The sequence below is a fragment of the Grus americana genome, chromosome 2, assembly GCF_028858705.1.
Source record: "Grus americana isolate bGruAme1 chromosome 2, bGruAme1.mat, whole genome shotgun sequence".
NCBI classification, from domain to species: Eukaryota; Metazoa; Chordata; class Aves; order Gruiformes; family Gruidae; genus Grus; species Grus americana.
Window position 1 is genome coordinate 14483252 of NC_072853.1, and position 25293 is coordinate 14508544.

Below are 25293 nucleotides of genomic sequence, written 5' to 3' on the forward strand. Positions count from 1 at the left end.
AGACATTGAGACACATCCTGCTAGATGAGGTGGACCTGCTGTCTGCCTCTTCCAGTGAGACTCTCTCCCGTGACAATTCATCAGCAAGACAGAGCTGATCTATCAGCAGACCTGCTCATTTGTCCCGTTTCCCTATTAGTTTTCATCCATGCTCATGGATCATGTCCCCTTCTTTTCCCTGGGTCCTAGTACAGCACTGCCCACCAGCAACAGCGACAGCGGTGGTCTTTCTCAGAAGACATCTAATTCTTCTCCAAGCCCATGATCTCTTATTTATGCAGCAGAATGAGACTCTCCACCCTCATCTCAATGTGAAGGGGTCATTTACCACTATTACCAGCTACAGTCCACTGCTCTTTGCTTGGCCTGAACACAGCTCCAGCTGCAGAGGGTTTGCTTTGCTACAGAAGGTGCTTTGAGGTTGGCTGTGGCTTTGCTAGAGGTACAAGTTTTGTGGCCAAAACAATTGTTTTCCCCTAGTATTAATACACTTTTCTTGTTGCTGTGAAAGAGTTGCTTCAGGGAGCTCTGGTCAGTGTATTGACCACACCAATCACAACATCTTCTGGTCTTGAAGTTTCAGGCAGCATCTTTTAAAGGTTAAATCAAATTCCTACCATGCCTGTGAAATAATTTCCCCCCACCCCCTCCCACCCCAAGTAACTGATCCCACTGCTTCTTGAAACAGCACTTTTGCCATTGTTTGGTGCTGAATGCACTATGAAGGAGGCTGGACTGTGTATTCCTGCGTTGCCAATATTCAGCACTATTACAACCAGAATATGAAAGAAAAAAATCAAGAAAAAAAAACATAAAAGGTGTTTTGGGCAATGTGGGGAAAAAGTTCTGCCCCTTAGCATCCACAGACATTTAAAAACTATTAAATGACTTTTGTAGTTGTTCTGGGTAGAGAAGGCAGCATGTGATGTGCTCTGCAGATCGCTCGGCATCAGCACACAGCGGTGTGAGCAAGTCCGTTGCAGAACCAAATCCTTTTCTTACTTGCATGCAGCGCAACTCCGCTGATATCCCTTTTATTAAAGCCCAGCTGGTGGCAAATAGAAATGAAATCAACTGTGACAGCTCATTAGTGATATATATACCCTCTGTTTGGGCATCGGTCTAGTCCAGCTCCCAAGAAACTAGTAACTACATCATTTTTACCACTGTAAGTTGAAAGTCAGCAAGTAACTGTTAATACAGCAGGTACCCTTGTGACGGCGACGGGACCGAGAGACTTTCACACAGAAAAATTCCACTTGATTACCACATAGCGCTCGCTTGGTAAAATTGCTTTCACCTCCATTTAGGTGCATCAGATGAAGATGCTTCTTCAGTGTATGCTGGGGAATTTGTTGCAAGGCTAATGGTGTCTCTATAGAATATTTTCCTCGCAGACTAGACCCAAAGTTTCCATTGCTTAATTTTAATGTATTTTATTCCTGGTTCATCTCCTGATGCTGTATGTGGAATTGAAAAAGAACCTTAACAGGGTTTGTTTTTTTTTTTTTTAATTTTATAACAAAACTTACAACTATTTAAATATCATCTCTGATTGTGTTCCTCTAAATCCCCCCTTATGCTGTAAAGCCTCCCATATTTGTACACTCAGGAGTCAACTAAATTACCAGTGTGATGTGCAGACAATGATGGAAGAGATGGAGTGAGAAGTTTGCCCCTCGCCCTCTTTTAAGTTTGCGGAGTCAGTGGCAGAGCGTTTTGTTCCTGGCTATGCCGGTGCAAAATCAAAGTAGCATGATAGACTCGAATAACTCTGGCTCCAGCTTATCATTAACTTCAAGGGATTTACTCCACACTTTAATCAGTCACCGAATACATAATTTGACCCGGGAAAAGGCACCAAGTGTAAATCAGTGCCTGATCTGGGCCTGAGCCAGTGCTGGTGGGAGAAGTGCTTTCAAGAGGTTTGATAAAAGATATTTCTTAGATAATGAACACCCTTACAGAAAGAGGCCTTATCAAATGTGGAATGAGTATGGTCTATCAAACATTTGCTTTCACCTTCTTCTGATGCCCTGTAAAGTAAAAGCTCTGGATGATGCAGCGAGGGAGGGAGCTTGGGCCTCTTACGTGCAAGGTCACGGCATTTGGAGGCTCCGGGTCTTGTGTCACCCCCGTGTTCTGTGGGTGGAGAAGGTGATGCTGGAAATACTCCTCGGCTCAGTGGGATTCTTTGAGAAGGAGAGAGAAAATTAGTCTTTTATTATAAGGTTTGCCAAATGATCTCTGAGAAAATGTGATATCATTCATATGCATTGCCAAGCTGGAGAGAAGCCGTGCATCTTGGCAGCCATCTAGAGCTAACATATAATTCCTTTGGGTTGGTATGGGCTTTATCAGAAACAGCTCCATATGCAGTATTTACATAACTGTGGTGGAGTGTGAGAATAAACACAGCTGTGGCATTGCCCTAAATATTTCAATTCAGTGGGGAATTAAGGGAACTTTATCACTGAACTGCAGATAAACAGAAGTCAGTAAAGCGGTGGTCAGTTTAGCCAAGGAACAAATCAAAGCTACAATGGCTGAACTGCTGGAAACATTTAAGTGCTTTAGTGTTGGAGTTTACTAAGGTCACCGGTATTTTTTTGCTTTTCAAAAAATATGGAAATGCCACCAGTCAGCTGTTACACAAAAAGCATCATCCAAATGGACTGGTGAATCAAAGCAGCATAGGCGGAAAGGCAGAAAAGGGAAGAGTTTATAGGGACGCAGCACTTTCCGCATCTGATTGCGGTCAGAGCCCATGGGTTTTCCATGAAGATTGTAAGTTTCTGTTAGTATCTCAATCCCAATTGACTGCAGAGATGGAAGTCCTGGATCTGCAGCAGAAATCTGTAAGCCTGGCTTCTTAAAGACGGTTTAGTGCCCAGATCTTACAGCAGATAGCCAGTAGCAGAGTTCAGGCAGCTAAAGATGTAGACTTTTGTCCTTACAGTATCAATAAAAAAGGTACCTTACCTAGCAGCTGGCACAGGAACGACGCTTGCAGATGTATTCCTCGGGCTGGGCCAGCGCAGCGGATAAAAGGATTCAGTTTCAGGGCTGTCAGTGCAGTATTTATTCCCATTTTGAACTCACTTTTGAGAAGTGTAGCAGTATTGTCCAATCTTCCCGTCACTCAGCTCAGGGAACGAGGTAGACTTTCTGCAATCGTTAGTGCATCACCGTCAAACTTTGATGACTGACAAGCAGCCCCCAAAATAGCCTCATTAGAAGTCACTGAGGGATGATATTTTAAGAGTATTTTTGCAAGCAGGGCTCAGTATGTGTGTGTCCATACGTATACTAGAATATATGTATTAATATTGCAGTAGAATATACATGTATTAGAATATACATAGTTTAGAACCCCTTAAACAGAATTGTTAAGAGGTAACTAAATGTTCATTGTTTTAGGGGTCAAAACTCTTGTAGAAATACTCAAATAGTCACTGTCAAGGAAAATACACTTTGATGAAAGCCCAAGTAGCAAAATACCTGTTTGTATGTTAATCCACTTGCTTTAAGTAAGAATTTAAGTATATTCTAATTTGGAGGGAAAAGAGTTGCCATTTGGAAACTCTTTCAGTTCTAGATAATTTACTTTTAAACCAAAGCCTGCTACAACTCCAACTTAAAAAGAAATGACACGTTTGCTGCTGTTCCTTTGCAGTTGAAAAAGCAGCACGTTCTTCTGTGTCTTTATAGTCCTCGTTCAGTGCTTTGTTTACCGCATGATACACAGTCACTTTGGTGGTGGGAGTTCCCTTACAGAAACCACAGGCTTTGTAAAGAGCAGCGTTTCACACAACCCATATGGTGCATTAACATTTTTCAAAACCAGCACAATACTGCTGTGCTGTCCAAATTTTTTTTTTCTCTTTAAAAAAGGTATAAAAATGAGAGTTAGAGTGCAGAAAATACTGAGTGCTGCTCCTGGCTTGTTCCATGCCTCATCTGGGTTATGCACCTTTCCAGTTTTTGGGTGGTGAAACAAGGATGCTGTCATTGACCTCATTCATAAAATGCCATGAGATCTCATGCCAAAAAGTGCTCTGTGAGTAATTAGCCACATTTCACCAATAACAGAATGTACTTTGAAAATCCAAGCCTGTATAGTTTGTTTCCATTGATAGCTGCCTACAAAAACAAGTGGAAACTCAGGTTCATACGGCAGTGGGAGAGCAGTGTTTCTGATGGAAAGACAGACCAGGGTGTGGTAGCTGTGCATGATCATAATGATCATCAGACACAAATGTCTAAATCATAACTTTTTCTGACAGTTCAGAAAAAATCAGTGTGTTTAGGAATGTGCCTATCTACAAACATAGTTTTCTTATTCACCAGACCTGCATCATCTGACAAGGAATTTTCCTTTCGATACCTGAGATTGAATCCTTGGTGCATCCTGGAGCGGCTAAATAAGAACCTTTATTTTCAGCCAGGACTGAGCTCCAGCAGCTTTACTGAGGAAACGTGCGTTACTGTGTTGGCTCAGCGCTTTCTGAAAAATCAACCCACTTTTTAAGCTATCCAAACAGTGATTTAGGACCCTGAACAGTCCAGCTGCTGAGTTTGGAAAATCATGACCTTTTCTATCTTTAGAGCGGTGTCTACATGGAGACCTCCCCTTCTCAAAATGGACAAACACGAGACCAGCGGTTCTCGCTCTCTCGGCCCCAGAGAGCTGCACAGATCAAGTCACCCTCTGTTCTGGATTCTGATCTGGTTTAACCAATTAATTAAAACCTCTTAATTGTTAGTTAAGCTCCAAACTGCAGGATTTTGTAATTGCATAACAAATATTTGCATTACAATGCTGTCTTGAACCTCAACCTGAATAAATTCCGCTGAGCTAATTACTTTTCTGCTACAGAAAGGAGTCGTTGTGTGTCCCAGAGATAGGGCAGCAATATGCAGGACAGAAGTACGTGCTTAGGCTCAGATCCCAGGTCAAATTTGTGTGGGTAACGTTCAGGGACAGTAACCGTATGTGTATAATGAAAAAGCACAAATGTGATACAGAGTTGAGTGACGGGCAATGACCAGGGCTTGGTTTTATAATCACCACATAAGGATAAACCAGACTATTACTTAGTGGGTTATTTAACAAATGTTCAAGTAAAAGTGGCCCACAAGGCTATAAAGAGCACACAAAGCCCCTCTAATAACTAATAACTTCGCTGAGAACAGAGCTGAAATAGCTGCAGCTGCCTCTCAAAGCATTTTTGTCGTCGTTGTTACCAAAGGTGTTGGCACGGGTCCCATAACCACGATGGACAGGATTCATTTTCCTGGAAACTGTGTTCACCTGTGCTTTTCAACCACAGCGGTGGGGGGGGAAGCCCGCAGGATGGTCTAGTAAGCATGTTTTGGGGGGAAAAAAACATCTCCACAGGAGTTTGGAAAACTGTAAAAGATGCCTGCCAGTAGCAATGACACGGCGATGCTGCCGCTGTCAGCAGGATCTAAATGGAGCGCTGAGGACACCGGTAACTCCTGGAGAAGGCCAGTTGCGGTGGGCTTCTGATTACACTTAGTGGCATCACTGAAACCACAGCGCAATCCTAAGAAAACTCCTCCATTTGGGATGAGGGTGGTTTTCATTTAGCTCTGTCCCTGTGAAATAAGCACATTGAGAAACTCTGGGCGTGCCGTGATATCCAGCTGAAGAAGGCAGCAGCTTATCGCCAGCTTCTCCGCAGTCATCTCCCGGGCAGTTCTGGGTGGTTGTCGTGTCAGGGAATGTTCACCGGTGAATGCTCCTCTTGCCTTTCTGTTTGAAACTCCTGTTGACATGCTAGGTGTGGGGTTGCATCAGCACTGGCAAACCCCCTTCTCAGGGATTTTCCTGTAATGCCAGTACAGACCTGGCGTTGGTTAAGATGATCCTACTCTATTTGGGTATTTTAAAGGTAAGTTTTTAGTGTTAGGTCGTGATATTAATATCCTTCTTTTTAACTAATTGCTAACACTAAGTGAGGTAATAAATTTAGCAGCCTAACAGTATCTGAGTGAACATAACGTTTTTCCCCCCCCATTTTTCTAGACTTATTGAAGTCCATTCACCTGATGCCAAGCACACCGTGGTGCTCAGGAGTAAGGATTCGGCTACAGCCCAGGCCTGGTTCAATGCCATCCACTCCAGTGTCAATGAGCTCATCCCCAGGGTGATTGCAGAGGTCAGAGACCAGCTGGGTAAAACAGGGATTGCTGGAAGTCGAGAGATTAGGCATCTAGGCTGGCTTGCAGAAAAGGTAATGAAAACATTCTTATTCTCATTTCTAAGCTCTCTCTTTCTCGCTTGCTCTTTGTTCCTGAATTCAGCCTTGTCTGGAAGTGGAGAGGCTAAATGAGGTTCTGGGTTTTCATTTAGCTTTCCATGAAGATCTTTCTTTTCTTAACATGCCTATTTTTTTGCTTTTAAAAAAAACCCAAAAAACTAGAAGGTCCCTTGAGTCTTTGCTTCTGTATGCCAATTAGCAAAGACTGTCCTGGGAGATGAAAAGTCTCCTGATCTGTCAAGTTCAGGCATGGGACCTGAGTCACAAAAACTGACACCAGCCTCGAGCTCCCCTGCTGTTATGGCTCCTGTTCACCTATATGAGATGTCACCTTCCTTCTCCCAGCCTAGGAAGTAACCGGTTACTTGGTCCGTGGTCCACCCCTCCGCTGTGCCCGGCCTCAGGAGCTGGGCATGGTCTGGAGCACGAGGTGGTGTCCCCGCTGCGTCAGGGAGCTTGGAGCTTGTTCTTCCATTGTAACCCTGTGTTTGAGCTGATCTTCATAGAAGGCCAGGCTTGCAGTTGCAACTCTACCCCATGTCTTGCACAGTTTGAGTCTCAAAATATTTTATGCTACAGGAGAAAGCTGGTGTTTGGTTTGAAAGTAGTTTGGGATCTATTGACCTGTGGAAAGCCAACCCATGAATATACAGGGATGGTAGCAGTATGACATGATCTGTTTTTAAATCAGTAGTCTCAGAATTTGTTTCAGGCACTGTACCAACTGATAAATGAGGATTTGCTACAGTAACAGCATTAGGATTGTGCCTGCAAATACCTTCCATCCAGATATTGCCTGGGCAGCTGTTCAGAGCATCTCTGCCTCTCCAGCTGCGGTGCATGGAAAAATGGCCACTGTGTACACACTGCCCTTTCAACCTATGCATCCAGCACAGGTGTGGAAAGCTGACTGCGATTGCCCTAAAAAAAATACTGTACATTTTAGCTTTTTAGCTTTTGTAGATGAAAATATGGGAGCCATAGGCATGGGTGCCGTATTTCTATCTAGCATGCTTTCGGAAGGCACACCATTAATTTTTAACAAAACATGGGTCTGTCCACACCACTTGAAGCAAAGTGAAGATTGCAAAAAACCTTTGGGGCAGATTTGTGTGTTTTCGTGTCCCTCCCTCCAAGCTTGCAGTGGGGAGGACAACACAACCCTGTGGCTTAGTGCTGTAGAAAATGTAAAACTTTGGGGGAATAATTTGGGGTTAAAACACCAAAGCACTGGTAAGTAAATTTTAACAGTATTAAAATGTACTGCCATGGGGTCTGTAATCTTGTTTTCCCTCTTGTATCCACTTCTATAAACTTATGGAAAGCTGAATATAGAGGCTTTTTCTGTTACAAAATACTCTCCTCTGAAAGGGTAACTGCTCTGTAGCAGATCATATAGACCGTATATGTAAAACATTCACAGGTCATTTTAAGTGGACACATGGCATGCTTCTGGTTTATGAAATTCCTCTCCTTACATTTAATAGACAAAAACCCGTTCACATGCTTCTTTCTCCTCTTTTTTTTTTTTTTTGCCTTATGGACTGAGATCTTATTTCATGTTACTCATTATGGACCGGTTCAAGGTCCTGCTGAATTTAGTGGTGAAACTTGGGTTGCCTGTAATAGGGCCAGGCTGCGGCTCTGTGCACATTGCAGTGTATTTACAGTGGCTGTCATCAAGAATTAGCCTTGAGAGATTTGCAGTGACATTGTTACCCAAAAGTCAACATGTTTTTTTCACTAAACTAACCCTCCAGAGCTGTGCAATAGTAACGGAGTGAGGTCAAAAGTTCCCAGCTTCTTCTCATGTTGGAGATCAGTTGAAAAGTGAAGAAAATCACTACATATGGTAAAAAGTGATGTGAAATCGCTTTTATTTTGTAACTGGACTGTAGGCTGTAAGCCTGGGTGAAAGAAAGATAACCTGAAGCGTGGGAGAGGAAGGTATATATACTGTACATGTATATGCAAACTGAATATACACTGTTTCAGAGGAGGTGTTCAAGGCAGCCAGGAGAGGTGCTGACCACGGGGGATTTCCTAGATGCTCCTCGTGTAAAACCTGTGTTTGCCTGTGGGGAGATTAAATCCTGCAGTGATTTTTGGAAGCACACTGGGAATACCAGCTTTCTTCTCCTGGGGTGAACTGCCCTACCACATCCACTGCTGGTTGGTTTCTAGACGTTGGAGTTTAGAAAGGGACCTCATTATTAGTAGCCACAAAATAAAACACGTGCCTTACATTCCTCCTAACATCACCATTACTTTTTTTTCTCTGTGATGTTTTGTGGTATATCTTTGCTATTTTTCCATGGACTGCAACAGGAAGAAATCTGAACTCTATTTTGAAAAGCATCTTAGACTGTAACTTTTAAGACAGCTTTAACGGGATTACATTATGTTACTTACATAGCATATCCTTACAGTGAATTCTCAGCAAAAGGGAACAACGCTAAGCGAGATGAATTCCTCTCCTTGTTTGGGAAATGCAAAATGTAATCCCATAGAAATTTCACTGTAATTTGCTGTGATTACTCTCTGCTTTCATTAAGCTATTTCCTGGTTTGACATTTTTTATATGTCTCTGCTCTAAACTTAGCTCTAAACTTCAACCTTTATGGTACTACAAAAATAGATTCATTAGCGGAGCCTCCCTCAGGTGGGTAACATTAAAATAAATAGTAGGTTATCTAAGGTACTATGCAATTGCACGCTAACAGGATTCTTCCACCTTCACTGAACTACCCTGTGAAGACAGCCCTAGATTTGTGGTCTTCAGCATGAATCATCCATCTGGCAGGTCCACCATCAGGTCCCTGGCTGTGCCCCAGGGTGGGCTGTGAGGGTCTGTCAGCAGGCAAAGCAAAGAGCTCTGCATCACTTTAAGGAAGTTTGCTCTGCATCACTTTAAGAAAGCAAACAATCACTGTGGCATTATTATAGGTAAGGAGAAAAACAGCCAGAAGCAATCATTAGAGATGCCATATTCCCTCTTTTATTAAGGCACTAACCTTGTCCTGACCTTGGCCTTATGGCAAGGGTTTCTGAAGCTGGCCAAGGATTAGGGAGTTTTATTAGTCACCAGCGTCCTACAACTCTTCTGTAACTAAGAGAAACATCAAGTACGTGTGTATGCTCTCCCTCACCTTTTCTTTCTTGTATTTGTCTTTTCACTTCGGCAAGACCTGTGGGATTAATGAGCGTGCTAAGCGGGAGGGAACAGCTACATGTGGGTTTTAATCTTTCCAGGTCTTTCCTATTTTTAAAGCTCCCTGTAAAGATAGTTTTAGTGACCAAAGACAAAAAAAGAAATTAGTAATGTCATCCTAACTGAGGAACTTTTCCATGTATGTATTAATTGCCCCTCTTCTTTCCAGGAATCCTTTCAATCCTTGTAGAAATATCTTTTCCACCTCTCTTTTTCCTCACTTTTTTATCGTTCTGCACATCCCGTGGCTTAAAGAGGAATTGAAACAGGCATTGCTGCTTTCCTCCTCCCGCTTATCCACCCACCGTTGAGTTCGTTCGGGAGGAGCAAATTTGGCTCTTGTGCTGGAGAGCTAAAACACTGAAGAAATGGTAATTTATTTTATCATAGAATCATAGAATCATTAAGGTTGGAAAAGACCTCTAAGATCATCAAGTCCAACCGTCAACTTCGTAATCACTTCGTAACATCTGTTCCAATAGACCAAGATATCATTGGCAAAAACTTTATCTACATTTTTGCCTCTTTAGTGCAAACACAAGAAGGTGTTCTGGCAAAAGTGGTTTTGCAAAGGTAGCTTTTGCCAATTCAGCAGTCGGCCACGCATGCAAAAGCATGACTGGTTTCAGGGGAAGCTGAGGCTGTAGCCAGGCACCAGCCTCGTAGCTCTGTCAGTTAAAAAACAACCTAAATGAAACCCCGAGCTCTGCGTCTCTCCCTGTGCTCGCTGTGCCAGTCATACTTTCGATGTAGGCTTGGAAGAAAGAAAAAGTGCTTCTGTAGCCGGAGACTGTTCTCCTTTCTGGATGTCAAATGTCTTACAGGCAGTGGGCTTCTCGAAATGATCTCAAAGCTCCTTTGAGAAACTTAAAAATAGGAGTTGTTGCAAGCTGTCTTTTATAATGTTAATATTTGAAGGTGCAGAAAAAGTGCCTTTCTGGGCTTTTCTCATTAGATCTTAACCCCAGCGCTTGGTTCCTGCTCACGCTGCTCTGCCTGCGCAGGGCAAGTCGCTGCTCCACAAATCTGGTGTGGGGATCAGAGCGGAGAAAACGCCCCGTATTGGAGGGGAAATAACCGAAGCAGCACGGTGAACTGGAGTTGTTTTTCAGCTCCTGACACTATCTCCGAAATGAAAAGTGTGTTAATATATTACGGGCTGTTCAGTCTCCTCAAACCTTAGATAACCGTATCATTGTGTTAGAGCTGAAGCGCGAGGCATGTCACAGCAGAGTGATCTTCTTCGGTATCGCGCCGTGTATTGCAGTATTATATTTATCTTCCTGCTCTCGCTCTAATTCAGAGGAGGGAGTGATAACAGCAAGATTGCGAGCCGTGCAAGCTGTCCAAACAAGATTTAGGCAAATGACATGAGAGTGTATTTGAGGGGTTTTTTTCCCCAGTATGAAATGAAAATGTTTCTGTTTTACCATTTCCTTTGGAAGTATGTTCACTGGTTAGCAAAACAAATAGACAGTAACAGAGCTACGTCGTTAGTCTCATCACAGATAAATGAGTTTTCAAAGAACGGGAGAGAAGCTTCAGTCTTAAAATTTTTTATAATTTCCAAATTGTAAAAGTGAGCTTAAAATGTCTTTGCACAAGAAAACCACCAGCCCATCACATAGTTAAAACATTTTGCCTTTGTTTAAACATTGTGAATATCTGATTTTAACCACCTTCCCGTGAAGCACAGCAACTGCTAGGCAGCTTTTTCAAAACCCTGGCATGGCCGTGTCCGTGGCCGGGGCTGCCGCCGTCCCCCTCAGCTCCCCCAGCTCTTCCGTCGCGGTGGTGGCAGTGCTTGTCTGACCCCGAGCCAGATCAGATAGGTACACTGGTAGAAAACTCCTTACTTTCGGTGGGGTAGCATTAGCTTTGTGCAGGTTTTATGACAAATGCAAATCCCGGTGCCAGAGAAGCAGCGAGAGCCTGTGGCAGAGGGGCAGGGACTGGCAAACAGGGCTGCCCCATGTAACTCTTGCTCTGGGCTAGCTGCCTCGTCAGGCTGCACAGACTGAACCAGCGGCACGTTCAGGAATAAAATTTGGGTTGTAGAAATCCCCAGGTCTGTGTTCTGGCCCTGGAAAGTACCTGCATGTGTTTAGGCTGAAACTGCAGCGGATTTTGGGTTGTGCTGTGTCTTAACCCCCAGTGCAAATCCGCGTATGGTTTAACCAGATGAAGAACCTTCTAGAAACATGGGCGTTTGCTAAGAAAACTATTACTCAAATGCCTGATTTCTTTGCAAGGAAATTACGTTCTTGTCATGTGGTGTCCTTTGCAATTTCTAGTCTCTACAGGGTGGTTTTTTTGTTCTTTTCTTGTAGTCTCTGTTTCCTTTACTAATTACCTAGGCACGTTGGGAAACACTACCTATCTATGTATAATGCCCAGGAAGAAGATCAAGGCAATTTGGTCCTGGCCTCCTGTTTTGAGTGGTTAGAGAAGGGCCTGATTTCTCATATTGATAATATATAGCTGGTCATAATCTTAAAATTGATCTGACCTTTTGGAGATTGCACACACCTCAAATCAGAAAATCTTCAGTGTGTCCTAAATTAGAAATTGTACTTTTAAATCCCAGCTAATTACTTGCAGTGGAGCACTTACTTACATCCAAATGAAGAGCGCTGCTTTTGCCCTGTGTCACTTAACCTTGCAGCTTATTAATTCCGGAACTTATTTGTTTGCTTTGTAAAACACCACAACAGAGCGCTTAATTACATTAACAGTCTTCATTATCTGGGATAACGATTAGCCTGTTCTTAGGAAAGACGTAAACCTGAAATAGCATGAAGAGTAATTTCCTCTCCCAGCTTCAGCGAGGTTCCTCCACAGGCCACTTTTATAAGCAGTAACATCGTTCTCTTCTTGCTTTTGGTGCCTTCAGTAAATGGATATGTTAAGGAAAACTCAGGTTGAAAACAGCCATTTCATTCACCATACTGTTTTAAAGGCTTTGCCAGTCTTTATCCATAACTCGCATGCTATTTCTTCCCATGCCAATGACAGCCGAGCAAATGATAAACCTTAGGCAGAAGTGCTCAGTGCAAGGGGATTGGAAAGAAGAATAAGTGTAAATAAATCATGAAAAAAATGTAGAAACATGATGGTAAATGCATGAATGACCTGAACTGGAAAGTCTGTATTTCTACAGTACGGTTTGGTTGTTGTAGTGAAGGAAACCCCTCTATCAGATAATTCTGAAGCACAGTTAAATAGTGAGTGAGCACCATTGTGCCTGCGGTAGCCTTCAGGTATTAAATAATTCTTGCAGAAGTTGAGCTGAAGTGTAAACTGGGGCCCTGCATGTCCCCTTGCCCTTCCCACGAGGGCTACGTTAGTTCTGGCCAGATCCCAGCAGAGGTAATCACATCCTGCCCACTCTCCCTCTGCCTCAGTTTTGATCTGAATGTCCTAAAAACAAACTTAACTTTTTCCATAAAATACAGCATATTGCTATCGCTGTTCCTATGCACCCCAGGAATGACAAGAAAGTTCCTTTTTAATGTCATTGCGCCGTGGAGTTTTATTTAACTTCTCCCTTCCTGCATCAGGAGGAATCGTGAGCCTGGAGATGTGACTTGTGCTCTGGCAGCTGTGCCTGTGTGGGCAGGGGGGGACATGGACCACGGGTGGGATCCACGTGGTGGCCTGTGGCTCTGCTGCGAGAGGGACCTCTGCAGATGTCCCACCAACAAACCTGGGGCAGGGTTTGAGAGGGGAAATGATGGGCTGTAGCTTGGAAGGAGGAGAGGATGCTGAAAGGAAACGGGGGGGGGGTTCGCTGCATCCCCGGGGTGTGGGAGCTGTTTCTCTCGGTTCCTCCAACGTGGTGGCTGTGGGAGCACGTCCCGCTGTGGTCCTGAGCACCAGCCACTTTGCACGGCACGGCTGCCATGGTATGGATGCTTAACTCTTTCTTCTACATAACTGCTGCTTGCCTGGGCTGGGCTGGATTTTGCTGGGCAAGGAACTTTCTAGATTTTGGTAGATGAGGGATTTTCTTCCTAGATCTTACTAAATTTTCAAGATGTTGGGTCACTCCATCTTTTGCCTTGGCAGCTGCAGTTGGATCTATCCAAAAGGGTTCACCTGCCCTCACCCACGTGCCGGCTCAGCTCACCTTTTGGGGCTTCACGGGTTTGAAAACCCATGTTGAAACATATTTGCAGTCAAGTTCAACTGGAAAAAAGTGCAGGAAAGATACAAGTATGATGTGAAGGAAGGCTTTGATCCCCTTCCTTCAGAAGCAGGTGAAAGGCCTCCTTTTTTCTCTCAGCCTTTGACAGTAAATATCGCAAGAAAAACAGTGAAAGAATTGGAGACGGTGATGCTCTTTGCTTTTCAAATGTGATTTAAATGCGACATGAGCCTCTCCTCAATAAAACACGTTTTGCATAAGGGAGTAGAGACCTCTACTGAACCCATATCCAGCCCTGCTGTCAGTGGGGAGCGGAGGGTGCCCTTCCCAATTATTTTAAGCACTTAAGCACCAAAAAAACTGGTCTCCTGCCCCGATGGGTTTCTGCCTCCTTCTGCTGGCACAAGTAGGGTGTCAGCAGTGGTGGGGTGGGAAAGGGGAGCGCCTGTGCTTGCCCGGCTGTGGGATGCAGGGTGGGAGAAAGCAGACCAGCAGATCAGCTGGGGAAGGTGTGGAGCTCTTCCTGGGCATTTGGAGGTGCTGTGGAACAGTTATCCAGGGTGGGGAGGCTGCTCTCAAGGCAAAGCTTTGGGGCAAACTCAGCTGAAACAAAGAGCAAGGCAAACGCAGACTGAGGAATAGCAAAGCCCTGAGCATCTCCCCCATGAAGCGCGCTGACTTGAGCACCGCTGTGGACACCCAGCTGGTCCTCCAACCCCTCGAATCCCACTTCAGTTGTATGGGACAAACGGATCGATTCTTACATCCCCGGGGCTGATATACCACGATTACACATCGCTGCAACATGTTGGGCACCGAAAAAGACAGTGTTTTGCAAGAGCTATGCCCTTGCACTGTGTCTGTTTGCTCATTTGTCTGCATTTTTCTGCTTACTGGCTGCATGTAAGAAGTTTGAAAGGAAAGGGATTGTCTATCTTAGAAAATCCCAGCTTTTGCAAGCATTAAGTTCCTGTCAAGCTGTGTTTTCTCTGTTCAAAGTTACCTTGTTCTCATTTGCTGGTTATGTCTCCTGAAGTTAAAAATCACCTTCAGGGGAATGGAGGGGCCCATTAGGGGCGCGTTGACCTTCAGGCTCTGGCCAATATGAATTCCTCTCACCCCAGTCACCGGGTTTTTTCTTTTTTTTCTAGCACAACAATACTCCCATTTTAGCTTTTTGATTAATGGCATGAACAAATAGATTAGAAAGCAGCAGAATAGGCCGTAAAAACCCCCTGTTCCCTCTGCCATACAGCCCTTCTCCCCGCCCCAGGAACCTCAGCTGATCCCCTTAGAGAAAAGCGGAGCCATTCCCAGTAAAAATGCCCTAATTTAGAGGAAAACATTTGGTTTTTTCCCCTGTCTTTTTCCATAGTGTTGCCCCATCCCGCTCGCCCACTCAGCTTGCAATCAGAGGTGCGTTATCTGTACCCAGAAGTGCTTTTAGGGCAGATGAGCTGGTTAATGTTTGAGGGGTGTTGCGGAGAAGCAATATGTTCCTTGTATCCTGTTTTGCCAAACAACTATTAACAGAGGAAAATAAACAGATTTTCTAAAAATACCTTGAGAAGAAGCTCTGTTCTCTGTTGGAAAGAGGGATTGACCTTTAGAAGAATAGGAGAGTTTAAAAAAAAAATAGCGGAGAGGGAAAAGTTATCTGCGTTGTAATTTTCAGTGTGGCAGGACATTTACTCAATGCAGACTCTACAAATCCAGTCCAATTTTAATCCTCAACCTCTGTTTATGTAATAGGTTCCTAAGGCTATTAACGCCAGCCTTTTACCTTATTATCATATCCTGTAAAAATAAAATTATACCCATAATACCATGATGACAGCCCTTACAAAAATGTGCCATTAGACAATTATATTGCAACACAGCAACTCTGGAGACTGCAGGGAAGTATTTCTCATACGGCCTAATTGTTGTATCAATAGCATTTTCAACACCCCTGGTTACTGAGGAAGAAAGAACACGATGATACCATATGTAAAATAGCATATTTTGAAGTACTGATTTCAGGGCCTGGCGGAGGTAAGAGTGCTTGAGTTATGAGTGAAATCCTCGTTAAGAACTGTACTTGAAACAAATCCATGGTTGAAAAGGTTTCATGTATCGTTCCTCTCCTCTCTCCCACTCTTAAACTAGGGTCTGTTTTATTTTAGTTATTTTAAGATGGAAAATGTTTTGTCACTGGAGTTTTAACTAAAAGAAATAAGAGTGCTGATAAAAAAAATCCTTTTATTCCCTTCCCCCAGATCCTGTAGTTCTGAAGATTTGTTTCTGCCTGTAGAGTTACCCTGTCTGCTTAACTGGACAGTAATTGATAGTGCACATCAAGATAATTAGTCTAACGAGTCTCCTAAACCCCAAGCCCCACAGCTACCTTTAAGCTCCACATTGTCTTTATTGTAACATAAATAAAAGCTTTGGGAAAGGACTGGGGAAAAAAAAATTGATAGAGAGCCTCCTTGCCCTCTCCAAGGGGTTTCCTCTTCTTGTTTTTAATGAAGCCCATATTAGTTGTCATTTGTACCTTCCCTGATGAATAGTTTGGAAGAAAAGCTTTCTCTGTGCACAGCAAAATTTGTGCCAAGTTGCTGACCTTTGCTTTTGGTGAGACCTCATTTGAGTCTCGGTCCCAAGCCCAAACATATTGTTGGATCAATCATGTTGATTTTTGGCTCTGATAGTAATGCACAGCTAATGAGTTGTACGGTGTACACGTTAACCTCAGACCCAACAGCACTAATGCCAGGCACGTAGCAAAATCGCGCTGGGGCTGCAGGAAAGACATACAGTGCTGGCATCTTAATAGAAGGAGACAATTAAAAACGGTAGAACAGTATCGCAGGTTGACTGTTTGTGGGATGTAGGATTTAATCAAAGCAGGAGAAACAAACTCTCTTCTGTCTGTTCAGAAAAAAAAAATCTCAACACCATAAAGGTGCTTTATGAACTGTGAAATAGAGAGGAAAGCCTGAATGTTTAAGCAGTAAGATAATGATTTTACTACCAAAAGGGAATCTACTTTGGGGAACAGCCATTGAGTAACATTAGATTTAACCTTGTCAGAGATTACCATCTAATGATTATCATGGCATTGCAAAGAATCTGGGAGCATTGCTGTATTTTTTGGATTAGCAGATACTTATTTAGCAATGCTTCAGCAAAATTCTCCTGTCCTCACAAGTAAAATTCCTAAGACCAATTGTTGAATTACCACAAACAGCCAGCATCACTGGTTTTGAAAGCAGCTGTCTCTGTTCACTTCCAAAAGTAACACTTCCCTTGAAGGGCCAGATTTTGATCTCATTTTACAATTGTAAATCTAGGGAAACACAGTATTTTGCTAATCATCCCCATGGAGAGATGGACAAAAATCCCAAGATGCACAATATCTTCTCCTGGCTGTTTTCCTCACTTGAAGGATTAGGAAAGGAAGGAAGAGTTGCAGAATGACTACATAAGAAAGCCACATTTCCAGTTTTAATGTAAGCCCTAAACAACCAGCTGCAGGAGACAAAGAAATAGAGACAGAATAAATGTGATTTCTCCAGGTCACACACAGTTTTATGTCTTCCTCTTTGTGCAATGAAAACTGATCAATAAGGCTGAAGGACCGTTACTGCTCCAGACAGAAAATCTAATGAAATCAAATGGAAAAACCCAAAGTACATAGAGATGTGATCTTTGGTGTTCACATTAGACTTTGGATGCAAGATAGGAAAAACAGCCTGAAAGGGACAGGGGAGGAAGCGGGGGTCAGTGGGTAGGAGAATCCAAAACAGGATCTTCTGGAAGAGCAAAGTTCTCTAGATGTATGAGAAACTGCCCCACCCTTGCATCGGTCCTGGTAGAGTTCCCCATACATGCAGCATTACCAAGGCCTGGAGAGGGTGGAGGTGGAAGAAGTGAAATGGTCTCACACTCACATGAGGCATCGGGAACTCATCCTGTCAGACATGCCACAGGGGTAGAGAAATAAGGTACTGTTGTATCACACCTGACCTCATGGCGGAACCCATTGGAATGACATTGGATTTTTTTCCAGCATTAGCACAGCATGCAGAAATAATGCAATTTCAATAGTGATGTGGTGTACCATCCTTAGTAATAACCATACAATAGGATCCATGGAAAACTCTGCAGTCCATATTAGAGGTCCTCTTGCTGAAAAGTCCCATGGAGTCACATATTTTTCTGGTCTAATGGTGACATTAAGTATTTTTCTCTTCTAACAGCTTAGTCTTTTTTCGGAAAAGTCAGACAGTGGCAATGGAGTTACAGGTATAACAAGCGATAGAAGTTAAACTTATTTGAGATAGGGATCGGAAGAGTCAGAAGAAGTTGCTGGAAGTGGTAGCATTTAGATGGCGCACTGTTATGAAGAGTGAGCCATCTTGTCAGCAACTTCAGCAAAAACACACCCATTCTTACCAGCTCCAACTGCAAGACTGTTGAGGACCATCTCAGAGATCTAGATGGATACCCTGGAACATTTTTTTTAAGTACAGGGATTTGGAAGGGTGTATTGGTTGTACGGTGCACCTGTTCGATAGTCAGGGTACAAAAAGGGGCTCTGGATCTGAAGTGGCTGTTTCTTTGGGTGTACATCAGGAGGAGACTCTTTGGGGGCTTTCGACCTGCTGCTCCCAATGTAGTGACGTTGCTGTTGAAGACAAATGGACTTACCGAAGGTTTTTTCAGATGTTATTTAGATTCCCTGGGTTTCAGGTGCTCGTACGGTAACAGTAGCCCCGCTGGAAGGAAGCACCTGGGTTTTAATCACTAGATGCTAAAGACTGTTAGCCATAGTGAAGATTCCTGAAACTGTGTGAACACATCATGTTATTATTGGGGCTTTTTTTATTTATACATTTCTGCTGAGCAGATGCTGCTGTGCAAACATTCATTTGTTGATCTTGTGCTGAAAATAGTTGCAGACATTGGCCAGAGTAGGCTGCTGATGCGCAGTATGGATATAGCTGCTTTTGTGTGCTTTGTACTGGAAATGTCAGTGATGTTTATGGAAACGGCTCTAAAAAGTTCACTTTGAGGAGAAGCCTGCTATGGAAATAGAAGCTTACCTATTTGTTTATGGAATAAAAAGCTTGTACATTGTTATGAAAAGAAGTGTTTTATGATGTTGTCTCTGGCCTCATCTCATCCCATGAGGCTTTCTGCAGGGCCCTTCAGGGGGGGATACAATAAAACTTTAAGCACACACATGTGTTCATTCCTCTTAAAACATGCTTGTTATTGCTATATCCCTTGGATCTCTGAATCATAGCATTAAAGAATACACTAAAGTTCTCCCAAAATTTCAAAAGGAGGTTTAAATTTGCATGCCCAAAACTGCAGTCAGATGTCAACAAGGCAAAGGCAACTGGAAGAGGTGGAGGAAGCTGTTGGCAGCAGAGGTGTTGCAAAGAGGAGCAGCGTGGTGAGGGATTGCACAGCTGCACGGGGTAGCATGGGAACCTTTTATGTGATGTTTTGTCTTGAGGCCGCTGGTTTGTGTTTATTGGGAGAGCCGGTTATTGAGGACAAGGTGACTTACTGTTGGGTTCGTGCTTTGTTGTTGCAAGAGTTTGAAATGAGGAAGAGAGCAGCACTGATTCTGGTGGTGATTGTTGTGGTTAATAATATTAATAATGATGTTGGTGTGAGAGGACCTAGAGACTAGTCAAACCTCGAATGCCATGGTGTGAGTTTGCAGCATAAACAGTACCAATAGGAGCAGACCCTGCTCCAAACTCTAACCATCTGAGTAGCCAAGGCAGAGGAAGGAGGAAACATGGAACCACACATCAGATGTTGTGTCGCTGATGTGATTTTTGGTCTTGTATGACATAAGCCAAATGGATGAGTGCAGAAAGACGAATAGAGCCTGGGAGAAGGGAAGAGTGGGACAGCACTGGAAGAGACTGGGAGATGAAGCTGAGCTACGGGAGCCTGCGGGAAGGTGACAGTGGAAGGAGCAGCCCACCGATGAGCTGCAGAGACGGTTGGGTGCAGACAGGTGTACAGATTGTTGGGCTGGAAGGTGTTGAAATATCCCCTGTTGGCAAGAATACGACCAGCCTTCTCTGTACCTTTCATAACCCTGTAAGATTAATTCCTCACAGCTGCAAGACCTCAAAGAGAGGAATTTTAGCTTCTCTGTCTTCTTTCACTTCAGATTGGACAGAGGGGCTGTTTGCACTCATCAAAGGTCATGTACATCATCAGTTTCCATTAGCCTGGACACTGTCAAGTAAAACCTCAGTTTCTAGACCCTTCAAATAACTTGAAACAGCTGCTTGGATATTTGCAAGCACAAGCAGGAGTGGGTTGCGGTTACAGGATCGCTTCCAAGCGAGTGAACAATTCTGTCAAACAGTTACAAGGAGCCAACCACTAACTGATAACAGTTACGCACCTGTAGCCCTGCGTGGACCTGCAAAGGGGTGCAAAGTTTTGGAAACAACAGCGTGGCAAGCTGCTCTGCTGAAAAATGCAATACAGGAATACCGACCTCGGAAGTAACATAGATCACAGACTGCTTTTCTACTAGGAAAGCGAATAGCCACCGTGTTGTCTTGTGTCAGCCCCAGAGGTTATCTGTTTAGTGGCCAGGATTCAGCAGCAGGTTACGAAGGTTTTGTGCACATGCAGATAACAGCAAAGGAAGTTTGCTCCAGCTCTCCTCTTTCCCTTCCCCTTCTATCACTCTGCAGCTCTCCATCACGTAGTGCCCCTTCCTCTGATTTTAGCTGGGTTATCTGAGGATGCATGTTGTCTGAGGACGTAATTTTGAATAAACAGTGCTTTTAGAGGGGTGCTGGTTATATGCATGAAAATGTGGCAATAGCTAGCCTGATTTCCATCTGGCATAATTTAGGAGTAAATCCATTGACGTCAATGGAATTGAATGGATATAAATATAATTGAAGTCAGGTCCTATATTTTTAAGGTTAAGCCTAGAAAATGCTGTAACTTGCTCTCCCCCCCCACACACACACTTTCTTTTCTCTTTCAAGCCCTGCCACAAATATGAATGTCTTAATTGGGATTTAGTCTATTTCTGCTCTGTTTAATCAAAGATCTGTCAGTAAAGAATTTTAGGAGATGCAGAGGTGAAGCTCTGCTGACCCCTTACCTATCTTTAGAAAATCTCGCTGGCTGCTGGTTCTGAAAAACCTCAGCAGCAGTTGTTCTTTTTTCCCTTGGTCAGTTATGTCAAGCAGAGTATCTGTAGCTGTGTTTAGTTCTGAGCACAAACATGAGGCAGAAATGGAAGCCTTTTGGCAAGCAAAGAACACGATTTTCAGCTCATTCACACAGAATGGTGTTAATTAATAGATTGTTTTCTGACAAATAGTTAATTGTGCCTGACTGTTTTCCATATGGCTAAGGAAATAAAAAAGCCAATGAGGACATGGTATTTAAAAATCCAGAAATTTTGGTATGAAACTGCTGATATGATATCCAATCCACCGCATTTGCTATACTTCTGAAATAGGTTATGTGAATATTTGCATACGACCATGTTAAGGGGTTTAAACTAAAAGAACGTAGATTTAGATTAGATGTTAGGAAGAAATTCTTCCCTGCGAGGGTGGTGAGGCACTGGCACAGGTTGCCCAGAGAAGCTGTGGATGCCCCCTCCCTGGAAGTGTTCAAGGCCAGGTTGGATGGGGCTTTGGACAACCTGGTCTAGTGGAGGGTGTCCCTGCCCATGGCAGGGGGGGTGGAACTAGATGGGCTTTGAGGTCCCTTCCAACCCAAACCATTCTGTGATTAATGAAGTACATGGTTTCCAGTTTTCTTTTTGCAGTTTTATACCAGTATTACTCAACTGAGTTACTTCAGATTTTTTATACCAGTATATGTAAGATGTTTAGGCCAGTACAAACTACAAAAAAGACTCAATGAAAAGACAAACATTTATCTTCATAGTAGGAATTAAACTGGAAGAAATTATTTGTAACATTTCCCAGTGACTTCAGTGAAAATACATTTCTAACACCAAAGGTAGAATTAGGTGTAGTGACTTTGATAATATTCATACATGTTTGTCCTCCTGGGGTTTTCACTTTCTTGTAGCTGCAGAAGTAATAGCAGCTCTACACTGTTCATGTTGCCCTCGGCCAGTTCTTACTGTAAGTGGCTGGCACTTGCTGGCTGGGGTGATTTATTAACCCGCAGCAGGAAGGAGTCTTCTATTGATGAAATCAGTTGGTTCGTGAGATCGTATATCTCTTATGCCAAAAAATCATTTATCTTTGGATATGTGATGTGTTTGTTAAGAGATGTAAAAGTCTAATGCCATTACCAGGAAGTTCTTTATTTTATTAAATTCCGTATTTCAAGGATAATTCTTAAATTTGAAACCTTAGTTTCCCATCCTGGCCCCAAGCAGATAACCTGTAGCATGCAATCTGTTAATACTAGCTTTGGAAATTAACTTTATTCCTCCCAAGTTTTTCCTCTAGAGGAATGTTCAGTTCTTAGGAGAATTGTCCTATGAGTAGTTAAATGCTGTGATTATTGCAAAAGTATGAAACACTGAGAATTAGAACCAGATAAAGAGCATTAGCTTTCAAAATTGTATAGCTTATAGCATGTAATTTGCTGATATTTGTAGGATTTGGGTCTGTAGATTGATGGCCCTAATTGTGTATCTTTTAGTAATCTAGATGAAATAACATGGCACAGCACTAAATCCATTTGTCCTGTGTGGCTAATTTAAAGCTCAGCATAGATAACTGCCAAGCAGAAGGTTCTTTATGTTTGTCTTCCTCATATGGCTCTGTTGAATATTCATAGTTTCTATTAACACATGCCCTTCAATATTTGCTATGTTTTTGTCATAGAGAGAAGATTAATTAAAAGAGTTGTTGCCATAAAGCCCGGGGCTGTGATCTTGTCAGATCTTGTAATATAAGCAGTATCAGGTCTGGGAAAGTGATGCCTCTTGAGAAGCGGCAGCTCACATCCTGACCATAGGTCCAAACCTCATAGCTTGAATACTTTTACTTTAGAGATATTTCTTCTACTACAGTCTTCTGAAATAAAGAGGTTTTATGAAAGCTGAGCTCTCTATTTTATTGTAGGTTCCTAGCCACAGAGAAAAGCTTGAAACTATGGAATGTCAGCAAAGCAGAAAGCCTTGATGGATCAGCAAGAATTAAAAATGTATTTTAAATACCAAGCAGAACTCAGACTGATTTTCAAGCCCCACTTGATATCCCCAAGGGACCTTTGGCTGGCTAGAGTTGGTAATACTGGTTTCCTGTTAAAGCTGCCTTGTCAGTTATTTTCACAACGTTAGGGATGCGTTTCTTCATGTACCAGCTAGGCAGTGGTGACAGCTGTCCAGCAAATCACGGGATCAGTGACAAGCTGCAGTTATCCTCCAGCTCTGAACTTATTCTTCTGCATTCTTCCCACTTACCCATTTCCTCTGTGACCATCACTCTCCTGAAATTACTTTGGCGGGGTTAGAATAATGACCATCTTAAAAAGAACATTTAGCTAAAAGAACAAATCTGAGTTTTCTGTTAGTCTCCCAAGCATGTATTGATGCCTGACCTCAGAGTATCCCTGGGACCACAGTGGCACGTGCTCCAGCACAGGCAACAATTTCCTAATGGTGAAACTCTCCAAGGACTGCGATAGAGTAGGTGGGGATTTCTGTCAGGGAAGGTTTTACAGAAGAGGCTAGACAAATCTTGGGAGCAAAGTCTGTCCTTTCCTGAGCAGAGGCTGAACGAGTTGATCTTTCAAGTCATCTACAGCCCTCTTTCTACAAATAAGCATTCCCATTTCTGAACCAGTGACTGGCTTAAGCCTTCTGGGAAGGCAGAAGAAGGATATTCTCAGCTTTTCAGTGGGGCAGCTGGCACTTTTTGATTAGATCCTATTTGTCTTCTTTACCCGTTCCTTAGAAAACTAATAAATCCCAAATCCAACGGAGCTCTCTGAAAGGGCAAAGATGTTAAAATTTAACTTTGTCCTGGTTAAGGAGAGAAAGAAAGTGAATTGGATATTAAATGGAATAACTGTTAATTTCCTACCTTCACTGGCACCCTGGGATCCACCAATACCTACATCCACTGTGATGACCTACTGGATGGCCTTCCAGCTCTCCATACTGGCTGCCAAGGTGTAGCAAACTGGAAACCTGTTAGGTGGGCAGAGGTCTCTTGGTGCTCAGCTGGGTTTCTGGGGGGAAAAAAAAATAATCGTGCCCACCATAAAATTTTGAATTTGATAAACAAATTCTAATGAATTTAATTACATGTTTAACTTCCCTTTTTTCCCCAGCAAGAAAGCAGGTATATTCCTTGAGTGGCTTAGCTAACTTGTGGAAGTCTGTCATTGTGCTGGCAGAGATACAGACTTTCTGTTTCTATCCACTTAAAAAAAGATATGGTCTCAAATAATTGAATGGCATGAAAGGGGCAACCAAGTAAGTAAATAAATAATAAAAATTATATGAACTTTTTGTGATAGATCTTTACTTAGGCATCTAAATAAATAGGTTTGGATTCCAAACTGTGGATAATTTTCACCAAACTTTTCAGAAACCTTGTGGCTGCTCTGCATTTTTTCAAAATCAAGCCAAATTATTAAGGACTCTATTTGAATTTTTGCTTTTTCAGTAAGGCTTCCAAGTATTTCTCAGCATGTTCAAAATTCCAGTTGATGAAGCACAACATGCAGATTTTATCAGTGTTTTCTGAAGATAATACATTTTTGTGTCACGCACGTAGTGAGTGCACTCATTTACTTGAGGTCATTAGTTGCATTGCAGTCCATCAGTATCACTGAATATTGATCAATGACACAATAGACTGAAACAGCACAGTATTCTGGACTGTCCTTGAGACAACATAATAACAATGACAAAGAAACATCTTGTTCTCGCTGTATTGCTCCCTTACTATTTTTTCTTCCAGCACTTGTGATTTATAATGACCCTTGAGTAAAGTAGTCACATCTGTCAGTCTTGAAAAGGTACCCGTCATGATGGACCATCATTTCTGAGACTGAATATTTGGAAAGACAGCGTGATAGAGAAAGGCACAGAACATCTTTTGGGACAGATTTCAGTCACTGTAGTTTTAACGTAGACATTGATGATTACCTGTCCTTCACCAAACAGACACCGTAATAATTTCAAATGGCATTTTACATGTTTGAGCCATCATTAAAAACAGCAAACTGCTTTCACATCAAAACTCCATCTCCAGCATTCGTGTTTGATTGGGTGCTGTTGACAAGTGTTCTTGAGCTGATGATTAGAAATCCATGCACTTTTACTGAATTGAAAGATGAGACGCGTGTATCTTTTGAGGTAATGGGTATTATTACTCATTTATCCTAATCTGGTACCCACTTGATCAGCTGAAGTCAGATTCAATTGTAAATTATAGACTCTTTAGAGACAGTGAGTTGAAACTATGGTGTCTTTACATTGATTCTGCTCCTGTACAATTACCAGTATACTCCACTGACGATGTTGAACTCCCTCAGAAAATGCTTCACCTTGGCTTGAACAGAAAACTCTGCACACAGCAGAACTCCGACATACGGAAACCTTCAGGGCATAGCAGAGAATAGTGGTTGCTCTTGGTATCCTGGAGTATACCTGGGGG

The 25293-nt window shown here is 42.7% G+C and overlaps 1 protein-coding gene across 2 annotated transcripts in view; it reads left to right on the top strand.

The window, feature by feature from the left end:
* SNTB1 (syntrophin beta 1) overlaps positions 1-25293 on the top strand; it is a 121198-nt gene that overhangs the window by 73757 nt on the left and 22148 nt on the right. For both annotated transcript variants that reach the window (XM_054815145.1, XM_054815144.1), the window contains exon 3: positions 6053-6260. In XM_054815145.1, coding sequence (XP_054671120.1) covers positions 6053-6260 — 208 coding nt within the window. The remainder of the gene's footprint in view (positions 1-6052; positions 6261-25293) is intronic.